This window comes from Podarcis liolepis (genome assembly GCF_965112155.1).
Source record: "Podarcis liolepis genome assembly, chromosome: 2".
In the NCBI taxonomy this organism is placed as follows: Eukaryota; Metazoa; Chordata; class Lepidosauria; order Squamata; family Lacertidae; genus Podarcis; species Podarcis liolepis.
In genome coordinates this window covers 69,664,234-69,683,591 of record NC_139555.1, presented here as the reverse complement: position 1 = coordinate 69,683,591, position 19,358 = coordinate 69,664,234, and the positions used below count along the sequence as shown (strand labels likewise).

Genomic DNA, 19,358 nt, shown 5'->3' with positions numbered 1-19,358 from the left:
CAGATTGGGGGTGGTGCAGGAGAGCTAGTGCGGGGGGGGGGATAATAAAAAATCACCCCCCTCCTTGTTCCTTGATGGACACCTACATGAGATCAAAGAGTCTCCTATCAGTGGAGGCCTATTAGATACCACTAACACCACTATAAGAACACCATCTCTCTCTGTAACAGGGAAAGTAAATGTTCACATTAGCAGATAATAACTCAGTATTTTTTAATATACTGCAGTACCTATAGTATAATGCTTGCTTGCCTCAAAAATACAATATTTCATCTCATGGTTTGTTTTATGATATAGAAAAGCAGGTTTTAATTCAGTATGCCTGACAAGAGTATTGGATTGGGTTTTAAGTGTAAAATTCAACAAGTTTGTTTAAATGATTTTATAGTAAAATATGAATGAAAGGTTTTTTTAAAGTGCAATGTACCTGAAATGTTTTTTAAAAATATAAAAAACAATATTAAAATTAAAAATCCATCTTTGTTTTTGCTTTTAAATCTTAAAATCTTGCTTTAAATGGCCATCCTGTTATTCTGGTGCAATTTTACAGGCCAGTTTCCAGATGATGTGTGGAACTGAGTAACCTGGAAGGTGGTGGATTCTCCACTGGGGGTTTTTAAACAGAGGTCTGTTGGGGATTATTTAGCTGTGATTCCTGCATTGAAGGGATTGAATTCTACAATTCTATGATCCTAAGAAAAAGCGCCGGGTGGACAGAAGTTCCAGTGGGTTCAGAGATCACTGCTCAATGGAAAGTTCTATGAGTGCAATGAGCCCTCAGAAGCTACAGCAGGAATTGCAACTGTCATCGCAACAAGGATGTACAATTTCGAAGAGATGAAATTACTTAGCATTATCTTGCCATTAAAATATTTAAAAGCCAAGTGACACATTAACCAGCAACAAGCATAGTATACCAACAAGACATGCTCAGGGAGCTTTATTACCTGCGGAAGTGGAAGAAGCGACAGGCTACAGTGGAGTCGTCCTGCTCCTGCTCCTTGAACTTCCGGTAGCGCTCCAACCGACACTCCCGGCACTTGTGCAGATGAGGGGCTACGTTGATACAGGAGCCATCTTGGAGGAATGCTTCCCCTGACTGCTTCAGCTTCCTCACCTTACTCATGTCTTTCAGTACAGACTGGCCAACTATGAAGCAAAGTTAACAATTAGAGGCATTTCACAGAACAACAGAGGGAAAGGATGTCAAATCCCAAGTAGTATTTATTTAATGCTGACTCCTGTAGAATGTAGCACTGTACCGATGTTAGATTTGATAGAGAGCAGGACTGGACTTGTCTGTACTTGACATTTGTGACCTGGGCATCGGCATAGGGGCCTGAGCATGCAAGCCTGATACAGATAATCTCTACATATCAAAGACAGTGCTTCAATCAGGCCTACATATTTACATGCCTTTCAGCAAACATAAGGTAATCAGTTAAGTGAAATTCAAGTAACTTATCCATTGATTCAATGGGACTACTCTGTCCACATTTTTCAATGGCTCTATTTGAACTCAGTAAAGATGGCTATCACTCCTAATTTCAGCCAGGCAAAAGCAGGAGCAGGCATGGTTCCACTCCCACTTTGCATTTAGGCGTTTCCCATAATAATAAAAAAGTCTGCATGGGACTTAATTATTCATACCAAGGATTCCTAAACTTGCTCTAAAGTATCAATATTAATTAGGGGTTTCAAGACGCAGAAACATCTAGTCACAGTAGTACAGTAACATACATTGCTGTGCTCCCTAAGCAGTCCTTCTAAGTTAACATTCAGTTCATACATATACTTCTGCCAGCAACCAGATTGTATCCATTTATAATTTCCTGAAAATAGGGGAGTAAATGTTTTTCTATAATGTGAAGACTGCAAGATAATGCTTTCACCCAAAAAATGAACTGAAAGTACATGCAGACAGATGTAAGGCTCTCAGGTTGGTGGTGTGTTCTTCTGATGCCTTGCTTCTGGCTACATGCACAGAGGACATATTTGACAGAAGGTCACACACCACACGGCTGACCACACAGATAATATGGAAGTACAGAACAAAAAGCAGCCCTCCTTCAGCCTTTCTCAAATAACCCTTCCTTTAAAGCTGTCACCTTTCAAGGGCGCTGTGCGAGGCCTGCCCTTAGGGGTTTGTTTCCCTTTTCCTTTGCCCATCAGTAGTTCCGCATTCCGCTCGCCATTAGGACCCAGTTTCCCAATCAGATGCTCTGGGATTCCCTTCAGACAAGCTTTGGTGTGCAGCTGCTCCTCAGAATCACTCATATCCGAGAGGTCGCTATTGGTACTGGAATCAGAATCCTGCTTAGACGGCATGCTCCGCTCATCTAGAGAGAACCTTTTCACAGTTTCAAAGGGGTTTTTGTTCTCCAGTGCCAGCTCTGCCTGTGAAGAGAAAAAGCCAGCCGGATGTCTGCCAAACACATTAGAAAAGGTTTTCATAAGAGGATTGTCCTGCTGCCCAGGCCCAACAGATGGCTTTTCTTCTGTTGGGCTGGAGGAGAGCGTGGGCATTTCAATGGGTTGTGTCAAGCTTCCGATAGGTGAGGTGGAACGGCCATTCCCCACAGTAGATGAACTCTGAACACCGGGAAAGCGAGTTGAAGTAGGTGCACTGGACAGGATCTTGGAAGAATCAGTCGTTATAAACAAGCTTTTCTTTTTAGCCAAAGAGTCTGCTCCAGTGTGCAAATCTGGCCAGCCAGAAGCTGCCTTGGAACCAAGAACTGAAGAAGGAGTAGCAGTTGCTCCTGGCTGAGATGAAGAGGCGAAGCTGCTGAAAGGACTGAGTTCTGATTTTTCTGAAAATGCCAAGAAAGGGTTTGAGGGCTCCTCTCGTGAGAGTTTTGGGGGTTGCAAAAAGAGATTCTCGTGATTTTCTGGAGGTCGAGTACTCATAATGTTTCGGGGGAAAGCTGGAGTAAGCGTGGGCATAGATTCCGCTGGCAGTTTCCGGTCCACAGAACTGCCCAATTGAGTCCCAGCTTTAGCTTCTCCTGCAAGAGCTTTACCTTTGCAGATGCCTGCACTCAGGGTCTCTGAATTTTTTTTTAACGAGTCCTGACTAGCGGGCTCTTCAGCCAGGTTCTCTGACAAGGCTGTGAAGTAGTTGCTGGAGGGAAGATTCTGGGACATGCACTGAAAAAACAAGTTATTTGATAAATCAGAGTCTTTCTGGACCTCATGACCAGTGCTACTACCAAATGGAAATCCAACAGGCTTCTTCTCTGGAGCTATTACTCCATTGGACTGGCTTCGCCCGCTGTCAAACACCACAGGTTGGGAACCAGCTGAGTGTGCCACTCCAAACCCTGATGAAGCCAACATTGAATTGGGGGAAATCTGAAACAAAACAGGAAACCAGTCAGTTGTTCTCCTCTCCCAAGAGAGGACAAAACACTTTCCCGAAGGCTGCTTTATTTCTCCCAATATACTGCCTTTGCAGTATCTCTTGGCAGCTTGTTCTTTATCAGAAATCTACATGTTGCACAACAACAGTCGAGGCATGACACAAAATGCCCAGATTCTGCAGGCTGCCCGAATTAATTTAAAACTTTCAAAATTTTAAATGAGTTTATTGTATCTCTGCAAACCTTGCTTCAAAATGCTAACAAGAATGGGTATAATGGAAAAGAAAAACAAATGAAATTCAATATTTTTAATTCAATTTCTAAAATGTTGCTCTAAAATGGCAACATGTGTATCAAAACAACCATTCCGAAATTATTGACTGCTCCCTCTAGGCTACCATCTTATGGTCCCTAGGTGTCCCAGGGGTCCCAGGACTTTGCAGATCTCCCTTTATGTGAGGAAGAGGGAGAGCTATGGGTGGGGCTGCCTTGCAAGTGTCGAAAATTCAATGGCTGTCATTCATTTGCTTTTGCTCTGATGGCAGAGAAAGCAAAAAGGGGGTATTCGAGGAGTCTGTTGCAGGTGGACTGGGGGAGGCTCTGGATCCCGACATGCCCCTGAAACAGGACGAAAGTACATTACCCCTGGGGCTAGCGGAGTTATTTGGCCTCCCAATGGTCCAAATAGCAGGAAAAATCATTTTTTTAAAAAGCCTCTAGGAGGAAAAAAAGAGGAATGACACTTTCCCCTTTCCTACAAAGCCCAGCAGGGCTTTGGATTTGGTGCTTTGTTTACCTTTGAGTCTCTCTCCCTTGACCAAGTAGGATTGTTTTGCCTATCTATAGAAGATTAAAATATAAACACACTGATCTCTCTTGTAAGTGTAGTTGCCATATTTTCCCCATGAGCTTCCCCCGTAGCTATAGAAATCACTTTTGGGGGGGGGTGTTTGTATGGACAATAAAGATATACTAAACCAGAGGCTATGAATTCAAGTTTTCTTTACTGTGAAACCCAGCACCCTTTCCCTAATGTATAAATTTGGAGAGGAACACACTGTACACTGAGCAAAACGTAAGACCCTACCAGATCACAAGTCTGCAGTCATAGTATTCCACATCCTGCTAGATGGCTGCATCTATCGTAACAGGGAAGGATCTCAAGTCCGCTATAATGCTCCAACTGTACATATCCTTAACACAGCTATTCTAAGAGTTACAGCAAGACAAGGTATGCAAAGTGCTATATATGTGTGTGTTACGTATTATCACTACTATGCTGACTGTAAACGGCTTACCTCTCCCTGAACAGGCAAATGGCCTGCCTTCTGTTTTTCTTGTCCAGTAGCTGCTGACAAGCCAGCCTCTGGAATCCGCACAGTAGCTGGCGTTGGCCCAGCTGCAGCAATAATGGCAGGGGCAGGCACCTGGACTTGGCTGACCTGCTCTAATGATTTTGCCATTTCTTGGTTACCACTGCCACTCAGCAGTGCCTGGGAAGCAGTTGAAGACAAGGAAGTAAAGGGCATAGGTGGCTCACCACCCACTGGTTCATCCTGGACCACAAGAGTTCGGCCATTCTCCTTGGTGTATGTGGCAAAACGAATACTGCGATTAACTTGAGGGACAAATGGAGGAAGTTGCTTGGCCCTTGGATCCAGAGTCACGTCGCTGCTGCTGCATCCTTTCCAAGCTCCCCTATTTGCCTCACCTCCATCATTCCCATTGCTATCCACTTCACCCCTCTCCTTTAGCTTCTTTGTAGCATGATCACACATAGTATCGGAAGAATTTTTTCTCCTTCGCCCATCTTTCCCTTCCACACTTTCTCTCTTCTTTTTTCCTTTTGATGATTTCGCCTTTAGAGAAGCTCCCTATAACAAATAAAAGCACATATCACTACAAAGAGGAAGCCAAAATAATTAACTTCATCTATCCAGTGCCAAAGGTTTTAAATAAGCCTGGCCATGAAACGATTAATACATTGCTTTAAACATCAGGGGCATAGGGGTCAGGTGTCACTAGTACGCTAATGACACATAGTTCTATTTCTCTGTAACATCTGAAACAGCAGAGGCTGTGCAAGAGCTCTGGACCACTGCCTGGACTTTGTTGTGGGCTGGATGAGGGCCAACAAAATGAGCTGAATCAAAGCAAGACAGAGGCACTATGAGTGGCTCCCAAATCCAGATAGTTCATCAGCTGCCTGCTTTGGATGGAGCTGTATACTCTAAAAGGAAGGTTCATAGTCTTGGGGTGCTCCTGGATCCATCTCTGTTACTAGAGAGTCAGGCGACCTCACTGAGTGGGAATGCCTTTTACCAGCTTTGGCTGTTTCTGGACCAGGATACGATGATCACTGTTGTCCACACAATGCTATCCTCTATTACCTCGGGTTAAGAACTTAATTTGTTCTGGAGGTCCGTTCTTAACCTGAAACTGTTCTTAACCTGAAGCACCACTTTAGCTAATGGGGCCTCCCACTGTCACCGCACCGCTGCTGTGCGATTTCTGTTCTCATCCTGAAGCAAAGTTCTTAACCCGAGGTACTATTTCTGGGTTAGCGGAGTCTGTAATCCGAGGTACCGCTGTACTGCTATGCACTCTGGGTAGGGCTGCTCCTAAGGTTGGCCCAGAAGCTGCAGCTACTGCAGAATGCAGTGACTTGACTGCTCACTGGGGCTGAATTGGCACTAGTTGCCAATTAGCTACTAGGCAAGGAGCAAGGTGACGGTACTAGTGTGCAAAACCCTATACAGCTTGGGACCAGGATACTTAAAAGATTTATAGCATGATAGTATGCATATCTACGCATTCATAAGTCCCTTGAATTCAATGGAATTTACTCAGCTTAAGTCTGTAACGGACTGAAGCCTTAACTGGGAAGTCAAACTAATAGCTCTATGAAAATACAGATACATTTCAGACAGCTGTCATAATATGTTTTTGAGATCAGATCTTTAAAACATTATTGCTAATATAATGACCTGGTGCAACACAGTATGTGTACCTCGTTCAGTGCAGAGGTGTCCATCACTACATGAATCAGTCGGGGATCCACTGACCTGATTTCACCAGTCTGATTTTTGTGGTCAACAAAGGGGGAGAGGGAGAGAAGACAAAGTCAATCATAAAGACTGGCAAGATACTGATCATAAAAGCAGCTTCCCCAATGTCCCTCTTCACCTGCCTTTTCCCTGCAAGCTGTGCTCCCATTTGATATCCCTTATCATCTTCAATCTTATAAATGTAACTGAAGTAATTTTACATAACTTATTCCATTTTAATAGTACATACATTTTCACGGTTGCAAAAATGATTTTGGCAAAATATGGAACGCAATCTTTTCTTTAAGGACGACTTGTAAAAGAGCCTGGCTCTATAAGCTTAGGGGACTGGAAATAAATGTAAGAGGGTAGAAAGGCAGGAGGTGATGTTTGTACTTTGAAAATGATGCATTCCCTAACCATTAGAATATTCCACTCCGACTGCTTTTCTTGGCTGCAACTATAAAAGACTAGAATTTGCTTAAATGCTGAAAACTGTCAGAGTTCTGCTTATGCTGAGTGTGCTTGTATTAAATGTCACAGTCCACACAACATAACTAAGACCATGTAAATAACTGTTGGTAGCTAAATGAAGAAAGGAAATCAGGCATCAAGAACTGCAAGAAAAGCTTCACACCTCAGTCAAAACCACCTCCATCAGACAGGTGATAGGATCTTGACAGCTCACAACAGCAGAGACCCAGCTGTTTTCCTCCTCTGGCTGGTACACCTTCACTCTTTGACCTTGGATGCTGCAAGGACCTGGGAAAGAGCCCCAAGCGAGAATGCTATCAGCCAAACCAGTGCCACTGCACCAAGAATTAAAAGTGAGCATGGACTTAAAGCATTGGTTTCTTAATGTAACACACAAATAAAGCTTTATTAGGATTTGTTTTGGGAGAAGGGATAACGAAAGTACAGTGGTGCCCCGCAAGACGAATGCCTCGCAAGACGGAAAACTCGCTAGACGAAAGAGTTTTCCGTTTTGGAGGTGCTTCACAAAACGAATTTCCTATGGGCTTGCTTCGCAAGACGACAATGTCTTGCGAGTTCCTGCTGGTTTTTTCCCCTCCCCCCCCTTTTTCTAAGCCGCTAAGCCGCTTATCAGCTGATCCAATCAGCAGATAAGCCACTAAAAGCCGCTAATAGCACTAATCCGCTAATCCATCAATGGGCTTGCTTCGCAAGACGAAGAAACCGCTAGACGAAGAGAATCACAGAACGGATTCTTTTCGTCTTGCGAGGCACCACTGTAATCACCGCAATACTGTGGAGTTCTGTGTCTTCATTTACATGTCTGTTTCTAAAATTCCAGTAAAGGGTGGACATGTTTATTCTGAATTTAGTTACGTCATATTGGAAACATATAACTCAAGAGCTAACTTCTTAATGAATTCTTCTTGCTTTTGTTTTTGCACCTACAAGTTAACAAACCATTTGTGCAAACACAATAGCTGCTCGATATCTGTGACTACTCCATGAATGCTTGGAGAAAGCCCTCCTTTGCCACAGTAAGTGGCCCAATGTGGCAGGCTAACATTGTAAATCTACAGTTACAAACATACGAGCAGATAAAAATAGAAGCAAAGCGAGTAAGAGTAGTCAGTTAAATTAAAAACTAGCAGCAGCAAAATACCCTCAGTTCAATAACCTACAGGTCTGTCTGAACAAGGACTCCAGCTGTCAGAAAATGGCCAGAGAGCAGGCTGGATAGCTGTTCCTAGAAAGGAAAGCAGTTCCAGGGCCTTGGTGCAGCCACCTTGGTGCAAGGTACTCTCTTGTATCCCCACCAAACACAAATCCAGTGTTGCCGGAAGGATCTCTCCTTCAGATCTTTTTGCACTGATATTCAAAGCCTTTCAAATTCATTACCAATACCTTGAACTGTGCCCAAAAACAACCTGGAATCTAGCAGAGGTGCTCCAACAAGAGGATCACATACTTCTGATCAGTACCCCTTGTCAATATTCTGGCCAGCGTATTCTGGATCCCTTCTGTGCCAAACATGTAATACTAGTCGTCAATCGTATAGCTCCAATATGACATTTGATAGTCATTGAAATCAACTCCTTCAAATCTAAGCCAGTCAGGAACCTTTAAGCTCCTCTGAATAGCTCTCTCCAACTCTTATTTTAATAATATATAATTAAATATAGTCGTTCTTCAATGTCTTTCTTTATTAACCTTTGATTAATAATAACTGTCTTAGCCATTAATTTTTGACTAATGATAGTGGTTCTCCATGGCTGATTCTCTTCTTCTCTCTTGACTTAAGATTAATATAGTTGTTCTACCCTACTGATTTCTTGCATTCCTCTAGCATGCCAGAGTACTATTACAATAAGGACTATAAACATTTTTTTCTCCTGGAAAGGGTAGCTAAAGTTCATACTCAAACAACAAAACTGATTCAAACAAGAAAACAGTGTTAAGGAAATGAAATTTTAGGAAAAATTGAGCTTTCTCCTTCACAGCAAAGCTCAATTAATTCCTCAGTTTCAAGAGCTTGAAACTTCATATTTAACAGACCTATGAAAAAGGTCTTAGGATCTTAAGAAGCAGCTGTAAGCTGAATATAATTTCCAGGAGAACCAATTAGGTTCCTTAAAAAACTAAAACCAGCTGGTCTTACCTCTGCTAAATATCTCCTGAAGCTTCTGATCACTGACCAATGAATTGACAGCTTCCCTCAATATTGGCTGTTGTTGGAGAATTTGGTTCTGACTTTCAGTTGCCATCTGCAAACAATTTTTTAAAATATGTAATAGCTGTTCAAGAACGGGGTAAAAGCATAATTTATATGGCCTAGATTGTTATGATTTATTTCCCCCGTTTCTTGATGTTCCTTCCCCATAGTGACAGAAATGTACGGATTTATTTCTTAATGTTTATCCTGCATTTAAATTCTAAGGAAACATAGTGTACTCAGGCTACTTTTCTACAGCACACACCACTGCATTATAATTTTATAATTTTTATTATTTATACCCCAGCCAGTGCAAATCCCAAAACTACTACGTTCCATAATGCAAGATTTTAAAGCCAGATGGACTTACATATACTAAATATCTTGGAAGTACTTTGCCTATCACAGAGAAAAGCAACTTGCTCAAATTCACATCACACATAATAGACTTTTCCAGCACAAAATAATGTGAGTAGTAGTCCTGAGTGTCAGTTACCTCATCAAAAACTATGAAGGCCTACAAAGCTAAGCTTGGTACATGTAATTGTTTTTCATTTCATTAGCACTAAAGTGCTTTAAATTAAATTCATAATCTAAAGAACTATTTTAGGCACAACAAGGTGGGATTTTCCCATGCCTTTGTTTTCATTGCAGATCCTCATGCCATATTGCAAGCCACTTTTTGAAATCAAAAGCCATTGACCATGTGTTGTTGTCGTTTAGTCGTGTGTGACTCTTCGTAACCCCATGGACCAGAGCATGCCAGACACTCCTGTATTCCACTGCCTCCTGCAGCTTGGAAAAACTCATGTTTGTAGCTTCGAGAACACTGTCCAACCATCTCATCCTCTGTCGTCCCCTTCTCCTTGTGCCCTCAATCTTTCCCAACATCAGGGTCTTTTCCAGGGAGTCTTCTCTTCTCATGAGATGGCCAAAGTATTGGAGCCTCAGCTTCAGGATCTGTCCTTCCAGTGAGCACTCAGGGCTGATTTCCTTAAGAATGGATAGGTTTGATCTTCTTGCAGTCCATGGGACCCTCAAGAGTCTCCTCCAGCACCATAATTCAAAAGCATCAATTCTTCAGCAATCAGCCTTCTTTATAGTCCAACTCTCACTTCCACACATCACTACTGGGAAAACCATAGCTTTAACTATACGGACCTTTGTCGGACCTTAGTCCTCTTGGTCTAATGGAATTAGCTGTGTAAGTGTTCTGCCTGCTTATTGCCTTGCTTCCCTTTTTGCCTGCTTAACTGGCATGGAAGAGAATGCTAAAAGCGAGAGAATTCCAGGACCATATTGCTGAAGTCATGATACCTCTACCACATGTACCTCTAACCGCTAATTGTTGTAACCCACCCTGGACCTTAGGGTGAAGGGCAGGTAATAAATTAAAATAACTAAAATAACTAAACAAACAAACAAACAAACAAAATACCTGGAAGAGACGTAGTCCAGTGGCATCAGACAGGAATCTCAAGTCTCGGTCTACAAGAGACTCTACTGGAACCACAGAACCTAAGCCAAGCTTATCGACCAAAGGAGTGAAAGTCTGTGAATGAGAATATAAAAAACACGACTGCATGAAAACAGAAGGTAGCATACTTATTTCTTAAAAGTGCTTATTGTAACTGGTATTTCCTCACTCTTTTTACCCTCCTTAGATGCTTCCGAGAAAAAGTCTTACTCCATCATCTGCTGAAAGGAATCAATCAACTATCTAGAAAAACTCGAGTTTATTTCATAACTTGGGTGTTACTATAGATACAACAGCACACCAAGTAACTCTTCAAGTTAAAAAGTTTCCAAAACCATATCATTCAGCTGGATAAAAATCCTCAGCTAAGGTTTAATCTTACATGTTTCAGTTTATTAGAATACATTTTCACAATGGCCTAGATAAGAATTACAAGAAACAAAGAAACTTGGACAAAATAGGCCTTGAGACACATAACAAAACAATCCACCATTCAGACTTTGACATAAGGGATGTTTTTTATCAAGGGCAACAAGCTAAATCAAGATACTCACCAACGCAGGCCAGTGCCCAACTGACACTCTAGTTCCCTGAAGCAGAACTGGGTCATTTCGAGGGGCCCAAACGAGAGACCCTTCCAGCATCAAAACGATCACTTCTTCAGCATGAACTTTCACCCAGGCGTGTTGCTTCCAATTGCACCGGTCAAATTCCACAAATATCTGCAACAGATCCCAGAATGGGTTCTTTCAAACACATGTGGGCAAAGTCACAACAATCAGTCAGCAAAATGCTTGTCATGAATAGGGGTCTACAAATATCAGCTTGGCTTACCAGATAAACCTCTACGTGTCCTCACTACAAATTTTATCTTATCCCCAGTAAAACCTCTGACGCAAGCAAAGGGGGCTTTTGGAAGAGGCCAGGGTCTCTTCAGTTTGGGCTGCAGTGCGGAGAAGAAAAAACAAGAGGTTCCTCTGCACTCCACCCATTTCTTCTTCTGCTGCAAGGGTGACAAGATTTCACCCCTTTCCCATACAGGGCTCGGGAGAGAGACAGAGTCTTGTCTACATGCATGGAGGTATGCATAAGGTAGGAAACAGTGAGGGAAGTGCATGGCTTTCTTATGCAAACAAATGCCAGTGCAAGTAAAATTACACCTCACTTCAGACTCCTGTAATTCTTAAAAGGGCTGGAGGGAGAAGCAAGCAATATCTGACTTGCAGAAAACTTTGGAGGAGGACAGAAAAAGTGGGGGAAACACAGCCTGTCTTCAACAAAGCTTCCTGAAAAACAGTAAATACTTTCCCTCTTCCATCAAACCCTCTAGCAAATGTGGAGGGTTGGAAGAAGATACAGATGGGGTCTGGCGAAGTCTTTGACTGTGCACCCACAGTCTTCATCCTTCTCCAAAGCGTCCTGTAAATAAAAAAAGTCCCCATCTTCGGCTCCATCTCTCTGTGCTATGGAAGACAGGCACTTGTTTTACTTGCAAGAAGCTTAAGAGAAGACAGAAACAGTGATGCCTATCATTTCTTATCAAAACTGCTCCACTAAGGAGGTGCCATTTTCGACCAAGGGGTTAAGAGACACTGTTGACGCCCAATTCTGAAACAAAACCATTTGAAGAATAATGTTTGTACACAACATTCCAGATGTGATCTACCTGATGTGATCACAGGAACGAAACCTCATCCGTCCAATCTTAGATTACAATAACTTAATGCCATATATTTATTTGTAAGTTAGTTCCTCAAGCTACATTAAAGTTTGCCCACTGTCATACTGTTTGAAGTTCACTCTGGAAGAGAGTCTACTTGATGCCTGGCATACCTTCTTCCTCTCTAACATCATCTCCATGCTTCTTCCTGGTGATTTTAACACTCAAGTTGATAATTCCTCTTACTCAGCTGCCTTTCATCTCCAGCTCTTGACAGACCTCCCTGGACACTACCATGGCCACTCCTGACCACGTCTTTATCTGTGTCTGAACCTGTGTGCAGGCTTGCAGCTGCTCTGGTCCAACCCCTCTCTTATCCAGAGCTGCTATATAACAGTCCTGTTGTATTAAAGCTGGAAGGGAAACAATCACCCAGGAGAAATTCTGTTCTCCAGGATGTACCATTTTCTAGGAGAGATATTCCACTTTGTATTTATTATATTTGATTTATTAAATTTGTATACCACCCTTCATCCATGGATCTCAGGGCAGTTCACAACATAAAAATAATATTGACTCGGCCCCTTTGGGAGTCATGTCACATCTCAACAAATTGTCACCAGCAAGTACTATGATTTTTGGATGAAGGGGAGCTGGAAGGTCTTCACCTCTCTCTGTTGGGTGGGTTAAGATTTTCTGCCTTCAGTAAATGAGAAGCTGGTAGAAGCAAAAATGGGAGAGGTGCTCTAATACCTGCTACCTCTAGTGAGAGATAAAGCATTATTTACTTCTATTTTTGCCCCCGGAAGACAGCAGGGATTAATAGGTGTATGTTGAACACACAAATAAGGAGCCAGTTGGGTACTTTGTTATTGTTTTTAGTACAATAATGATCTCTGGGGCTAATCAGAATGCTTTTGAGGGTAATTCAAATTTCATATTTTCTGCTTATATATTGCCATTTCCCAATCTTGTTTCATTTTATTTTTTTTGCTTGGATTTTTTTATTTAGATTCCTTAGTGGTTAGTTTCCTGATGTTTAGCTTTATTTCATGAAGTGTCTGTAATGGATTGTTAATGCAAATGTTACATTATTTTAAAAATATTGCCCTGCTCTATATTGAGCTGTTATTAAATTACTATATTATCTGAGTTTTGATGAAAAGTTTGCAAAGTTTTGGCTTTTAACTGTTTAATACTGATTATATTATATATTTAGTATTGCTTAATAATTAAATGTATTTATATCCCACCTTTCCATTAAAAAAAAATCAAAGCACTTGGTAGCATCTTCAAAATAGCCAAACAGCTACTGGTAATCCTAACAAGAGTTTTAAAAATTTGAAGATAAGATACACAAAGTCAGAGCATCAGCAAAAAACCCAGCAGGTCAAGATCACCTTAACCAGATGACAGAAAACAGAAAGAGAGCAGGCAAGACAGGCTTCCCTAGGTAGGGAGCTCCTCAGAATAACCTGAACCCTTCCACATCCTCACTTGCACTTCAGCTGCTGATGGGACAAAAAGAGTCTCCCCAGCAGATCTTCCACACTGTAACTGCATTGCACACCGTTACCCTGGAAAGGACATATCCTCTTTTAGATTATAACATACCATGCACAGAAATTAAACAAATTGTTTGCCAACTGCATATTAAGTAAGCCTTTCACTATCACTAAATAATGACAAGGCATGCTAAGCATGTGAAGTCTCTTTGAAAGCATTTTTACTAAAGTAACTTGCCCTATGTAACAATACCTAGATGACACCCCATTATAAATCGTGGTATTCTGAAAACTTGAACATATCTAAGTCTTAATTTCTCATCCTGGTTCCAATTGTCTCAGACTATCACTCCCGCCAACACAACTCTGAAAAGTGTTAAGAAAGAATGATAAAACAGACCACTTGAAAATTACCGAGGGTTTGGTGCAACACTTAAATTGTGTTTCAATTTGTTACAGCAATTATGACATGCTAGATGCTATACGATTTTAATTGCATTTTAATTGCTGCTTTTATTTCTTTTATATTCAATTTCCTTGCATTACAATTTTAATTCCATAGAATTAAAATTGTAATACATTAAAATGCAATATAACAAAAGCAGCAATAATAAAATCAATATGAATATTTAATGCAAGGGTTCTGCCATCTTGCGTCTTCAACCAAAAATTCATAGATACACCACAGGCCACCTGATTGAAGCTTGATGGTCCATGAACCACAGTTTGGGAATGCCTCAGGAAGAGGAACCCTCAGAGGTCTACTGAAACAAATCCGCAAAACACAGTGCAAAACATCACTCATAGCATGCTTGCACATAAAAATCATACAGGGGCCTAGTTCTTGCCAACACAGAAATCTGTATAGTCCATCTAGCAGCCCTATATTGTCTACATTGACTTACTTTCTTTCCCAGCAAGGGGAATAAACCTCTAGGTTCTTCTGCATGCTAAGCATGTGCACAACCAACTATGACCATTCCCTGTTCAACACTCCAATATGGACAGAAACTGCTACAGAGATCTACTGCTACTTCTTTTTCAGCATGTACAGATGCCCCCGTTTGTTCAGTGTAAAAATGTGGACAGAAATCTTGAAAGGGGGAGGTCAATCATATCTGTATTTGACCATGCCTTTCCTGGAAAATCTAGTCAGTTATACTGGGACTTTTAATGAGGATTCTATGCAGTGTTATAAACTCAAAATATATAAGCTAATCACCAAATGGCACCACGTATGTCCTGAATCTTCCCACATTCAGCTTCACTGGATGTCCATGAGTTCTTGTGTTATGAAAGGATAAAAACTTTGCCACGCTATGCCTAATTTTATCAACTTCTTTCATGTCACCAATTAATCGCCTTATCTCTAAATTAAAAGTACTCATAAGGCAGAGGCTCTGTGAGCTCACGGCTCCCTTGACCAACTACCTTCTTTCTGCGGCACCCCTGTGGGGCTCAGGAGCCCAGTTATTGTAGAGCTTGGGAAAAGTACAGAAAAGGGAAAAATATATCAGGAGACTGGAATATATACCTAAGAGATAACAAGATTTGGGCTATTCAGTTTTTGAAAAAGTTGAGCAAGGGAGCAGATTACAGAAGTGAATAAAATTTGCATGACATAGAGCAGAGAGGGGAATGTTTCTCTCCCCCTTCTTAAAATATTAGAACCCGGGGAATCCAGCTAAGTGGAACTGTGGGAGAATAAGATCAGAAAAAAGAATTGGACTTCTTCAAACAGTTAAACTACAACATTTACTTCCACAAGATGTTGATGGGTCACCAATTTGGGTTGAAAGGGGGATTAGACTAATTCATGGGAGAAAAAGGCTACCAGTGGCTATATACAACTACAGAATAAGAGGCAGTATACCTCTGAATACCTGTTGCTGGGAAGAGCCACAACATAAGGGTTTTGCTCTCATGCCCTGCTTGTGGGTGTCTCATAAGTAATGGGCACTACAGACATAGGGTGCTAGTCAAGGGTGGAATCTATACACATATAAAAACCGTTCTGAAAATGCTTTTTAAAAAAGCATTTTTAAAAATACACTGAATTTTCCATAAGGCTCACCATTGCCATCTAGTGTCACATGGTATATTGTACTTAAAACAGACTTAAAAAGTTTTATTTGCAGCTGTATAGCTGAGTCGTAGGTTAGTGTTTGATCTGTTCCAGCAGAGTTCTTATTTTCATATATGAACACAGCTCACATGATTTGTCGATTATTTAAACAGTTTCAGCTGATATTTTCAGGGGTTTTTAGAAACTCCCAAGATCTCTTTCCTAGGCAATTATTTGCAACTAATTCAATGTTTTCATACTTGTAGGATAATTTATTCCAAATTGTATTGCACCCTGCTTAATAACAGAGCAACAGAACGACAAATCATTTTGATTCTATCATCCAGATGGGAAAGAGCCTTCTCCGGGTCTTCAATGTACTTCGTTTCTGAATAATTAAGTCACCTTAAATTTTAAAAATTGGGGGTAATCTGAAAAATAACTCTGCTTTTATGGCCTAAAGGGATGCTCCAAACATCCTATCTTTATTTTACAGTGCCAGAATAGGCAACCAAGGTATGACGGCAGATGTAAAAAAGGCAACAGTACTAGCATAGCACAAAGTGGTACAAAAAAGTAGTTGCTTCACAGTTGTTTGGAACACAACTTCCTCAGGTACTTTAGCTGAAGTACTTTGAATCTTGGAAATCAAGAGCTAAGTGCTGTGGATATGGGGTTTTCAAAAATAATCACACTGGCAGCTATCCTTCACAGACAATAACAGCATAATCGTAATAGCAACAGCACTGAACTGGTACCCATTATCAGTGCTGGCTTTTGACCAGTGACACAAATATATATATACCATAGAAGGCTGCATGCCATTAAGAAATGAACGCACAAGCCTCAACCTTCCCTATTTGGAACACTTGGCAGCCCTCGACCTTGTACTTTTGTGGAAGCATCTTCGAAGTTTAGATTATCCTTTCTACCTAATAAAACTGCAAGGCATACGGAAAACACAACACTGCACTGAAGTAAACATAAGCAGCGATCCCAACAACTAAGGAAAGTACGGGATCCAAGCTGGAAAACACGAAACGTTTAAAGCTCCAAGACTTCAAACGCGCTGCAGCTAGAGAGAGAGCAGGATACCCACCGTTAAGGGATGTAATCCTAACTACCATGAACAAACATTCCTTAGCAGGAACGCACAGCATACTTCCTTCTCCCACCCGCCACTTCAGTACATCCCACCCCCGAGGTAAATGGGCTCGGGTGCAGCACCGCGCAGTGTCTCACGACGGGGGGAAACACCAAGGACGGCCATAGATGCGGCAACCGAAACCCGAGATCCAAGCGTAACAAGAGATCCTTCAGCGGCAGCGGCAGCTGCCACCAGATAAGGAAGAGGCGGAGCAGGGAGGCTGAGCTACCTCGGCCGAAGAAGGAAAGCGGATAAACCCCTCCCCCTCCCCTCCGGAGTCCAAGCAGAAGCTCAGCAACACACCCCACCCCCACCCAGGCACAGAGAAGAGATATACATAAACACACGTACGCAGGACATGCATTTGCACACGGACCCCAGCTCCCCGCCCCCGAGGAAGGCGCTCACCGCTAAGTCCTGAGGCACGGCCCCGCTCATGGCCCGCACAGTCCCGCTCCTCCAGGCTCGAGAGGGCAGTGCAGGCCCAGGCTCCGGCCCCGCCGCCGCCTCGCCCTCGCCCGGCCCCGCGACCAGCAGCAGCAGAAGTCGCTTCCCCACCGGGGAGGCCGCCGTGTCCGCCATCCCCGCCGGGCAGAAGCAGCCTCCGTCGCGCCTCCGAGCCCAACAGCCGCCGCCGGAGACACAGAGTGAGCGACGGCCCTGCGCTGGGCCCCCCGAACACCAGCCCGCCCTGATCCCGGCGTGCCCCGCGCCAGAACCTCCGTTCCAATCCCGGCGTGCCCCGCGCCGGCCAGCCAGCAGGCCCCGCCCCTGATTCGAGTTCCCAGCGTGCCCTGCGCGCGCCCTTATTTATTTACTCCTCCGCTCCCGGCATGCACCGCAGTCGTCGCGCTCTTGTCCTAGGTGCCTGTTGTTCGGTTTTGCCTGTAGGGGGCGCTGCAGGGGATTCATTTCATAGGCCCCGATACATGCAGCACAGAACCTTAAAGCCTCCCCCCCGCCCCACAAGGCACATCACACCTGATGGGGAAAGTGGAATGGCCACCTGCCGTGCCTTGGTTGACCTGAGGTACAAGAAGGACTGCCCTCTTCTTTTTGGGTGTTATGAGTCATATTACTGTACTGACGAGGTCTCAGCCCGCACTCACAGTGCGGGAGGGAGCTTTCACCAGCTAAAGTTGTGTATGATTTCCTCAACATGCATGTGTGTTTAGGGAATTCTTACTTCATTCTTTTGTGATGGTAAGTACTTTAATGCCTGAATCCTGGTCACAGGCTCACCCTATTCATACACAAATATGGCCTTAAGACAAGTAAGCAAAAGACAATGGAGAGGCTTTCCCATTTCCTTCCTCCTTGCAGAGAAACATTTGAGGTCAATTTAGGAGTCAAAATGGTTGCTCTTTGTAAACAAGCATTTTGGTTCCCTTGCAAATGTCCTGGTCCTCAAACACTCGGTGCTTCAATCAGGAGGAAACTGCACTTGCAGAGCTCAGGCGATGCTCGATTTCAGCATTGATGTTGGCCCTTGTGGAAAGATAACTGTCAAGGTAAGAAAAGTGGTCAACATTTTCTAACACTGCACCATTAAGTTGGATTTGTGGTACTGCATAGGGTTTTTTGTGTGCCTGTGGTGCAGCACTTTGGTTTTTTGGATACTGAGCAATAGGCCAAGCTTTCCATAAGATGTGAAGCTATTTAAGATTGTTTGGAGGTCATCCTCTGAGTGTGCACAAACTACATTGTCATCAGCATACTGAAGCTCTATGATGGAAGTTATGGTAACCTTACTCTTTCCTTTCATCCTACTCAGTTTAAAGATTTTTCATCTGTTCGTTGTATGATTTCTACTCCGGTGGGGAGTATCCCTTCGACAATGTGTTGGATCATGGCGATGAAGATAATAGAATTGGGGTGATAACTCATCCTTGCTTAACGCCTGATCCCACTGGGAATGGTTCATTTTGAGAGCCATTGTTATCCACAATTGTTGCAGTCATATTATCATGGAGGATCTTCACAAATTTATCTGGGCAGCCAATTTTCAGAAGGACAGTCCACAGGACAGTGCAATTTACAGTGTTGAAGGCCTTAGTAAAGGTAAAGGTACCCCTGCCCGTACGGGCCAGTCGTGACCGACTCTGGGGTTGCGCTCCCATTTCGCTTAAGAGGCCGGGGACCAGCGCTGTCCGGAGACACTTCCGGGTCACGTGGCCAGCGTGACGAAGCTGCTCTGGCGAGACAGCACCAGCGCAGCACACGGAAATGTCGTTTACCTTTCCGCTGTAAAGTGATACCTATTTATCTACTTGCACTTAAGGGTGCTTTCGAACTGCTAGGTTGGCAGGAGCTGGGACCGAAAGACGGGAGCTCACCCCGCTGCGGGGATTCAAACCGCCGACCACGCGATCGGCAAGCCCTAGGCGCTGAGGTTTTACCCACAGTGCC

The 19,358-nt window shown here is 43.0% G+C and overlaps 1 protein-coding gene across 6 annotated transcripts in view; it reads right to left on the bottom strand.

The window, feature by feature from the left end:
- The window catches only part of KDM3B (lysine demethylase 3B), a 36,762-nt gene extending 19,031 nt beyond the window's left edge, over positions 1 to 17,731 (bottom strand). For 2 of the 6 annotated variants that reach the window (XM_083488591.1, XM_083488592.1), the window contains exons 1-9: positions 17,358 to 17,731; positions 11,127 to 11,294; positions 10,534 to 10,647; positions 9,042 to 9,147; positions 7,047 to 7,171; positions 6,373 to 6,441; positions 4,661 to 5,236; positions 2,109 to 3,354; positions 948 to 1,149 (exon numbers count right to left, since the gene is read on the bottom strand). In XM_083488591.1, coding sequence (XP_083344717.1) covers positions 948 to 1,149; positions 2,109 to 3,354; positions 4,661 to 5,236; positions 6,373 to 6,441; positions 7,047 to 7,171; positions 9,042 to 9,147; positions 10,534 to 10,647; positions 11,127 to 11,294; positions 17,358 to 17,531 — 2,780 coding nt within the window. In that variant the 5' untranslated portion in view covers positions 17,532 to 17,731. Of the gene's footprint in view, positions 1 to 947; positions 1,150 to 2,108; positions 3,355 to 4,660; positions 5,237 to 6,372; positions 6,442 to 7,046; positions 7,172 to 9,041; positions 9,148 to 10,533; positions 10,675 to 10,750; positions 10,898 to 11,126; positions 11,319 to 17,357 lie in introns of those variants that run through there. The other 4 variants (XM_083488590.1, XM_083488589.1, XM_083488594.1 and 1 more) reach the window with 4 other exon arrangements.
- Positions 17,732 to 19,358: the final 1,627 nt, after the last annotated feature.